General features: G+C 39.7%; 1 protein-coding gene across 1 annotated transcript; it reads right to left on the bottom strand.

The window, feature by feature from the left end:
- Positions 1–233: 233 nt before the first annotated feature.
- LOC138865153 (uncharacterized) lies at positions 234–946 on the bottom strand. Its single transcript, XM_070134531.1, has 2 exons — positions 623–946; positions 234–311 (listed from the first exon to the last, which is right to left on the bottom strand). The coding sequence occupies exons 1-2, from the start codon at positions 944–946 to the stop codon at positions 234–236; spliced, it is 402 nt and encodes a 133-aa protein (XP_069990632.1).
- Between the last annotated feature and the right edge of the window lie 64 nt (positions 947–1,010).

The raw sequence follows: 1,010 nt of genomic DNA, 5'->3' as shown, positions 1-1,010 counted from the left end.
CCTTAAGTGAAGTCGGATTCCTTAAGTGAAGTCGGATTCCTTAAGTGAAGTCGGATTCCTTAAGTGAAGTCGGATTCCTTAAGTGAAGTAGGATTCCTTAAGTGAAGTCGGATTCCTTAAGTGAAGTAGAATTCATTAAGTGAATTCGGATTCCTTAAGTGAAGTCGGATTCCATAAGTGAAGTCGGATTCCTTAAGTGAAGTCATGTGCTAACCGTAGCAATTCCGTTGTTTTCAAACCTGCTTCCATCGCCAGACCCTGAAGGAAATCTTGCCTCTGTCTTCCTCGGCTCCTACATCCCTCCGCTCTGCCTTCCAAATTCAGTTTCTCGATTGAATCTTCTCTGGTGATGTGCCCGACGAATCTCAGTTATCTTTGACGAATAGTTTTTAACAAGTTCCTCTCCTCTCCAACCATTTCTAGAACTTCTTTGTTTGTTTTCCTCTCTATCCACGAAATTTTCTTCATGCGACGGTAAATCCACATTTCCATAGCTTCTAACCGACTTTCCTCTTGTTGCTTAAGGTCCATGATTCACATCCGTACGTTAGGATGGACCAGATATAACACTTCATCATTCTCTTTTTTGTTTCAATTCCCAGCTTATTGTTTGTGAATGTACTTGACACATCTGTAAAGGACTTTTTTTTGCCAAAACTATCCGCGTGTTGATGTCTGAGCTGCATCTGCAGTCTTGAGTGAGAATACTTCCAAGATAGCTGAAGTTTTCAACTTGTTGAAGTTCTTCATCATCGAGAGTGCTCTTGCATTTCGGAGGTATCTTGTTTTTCGAGAACACCATTAGCTTTGTTTTCTTCTTGTTTATATTCAGGCCTCTAATTTCACTTTCTTCTTTTAGAATATATAGGAGATTTTCCAAGTCAGCTTTGCTTCTAGCCAAGAGCACTTTGTCGTCAGCATATCTAATGTTTTGGATACACACCATTTATAGTAAATTTCAGATGATCTGATCATTGTTTAACTTTTCGCATGATTACCTCAGCGTAGAG

The sequence above is a fragment of the Penaeus vannamei genome, chromosome 20 (genome assembly GCF_042767895.1).
Source record: "Penaeus vannamei isolate JL-2024 chromosome 20, ASM4276789v1, whole genome shotgun sequence".
NCBI lineage: Eukaryota > Metazoa > Arthropoda > Malacostraca > Decapoda > Penaeidae > Penaeus > Penaeus vannamei.
The sequence above is the reverse complement of the archived record's forward strand: the minus strand, read 5'-3'. Positions and strand labels throughout refer to the sequence as shown.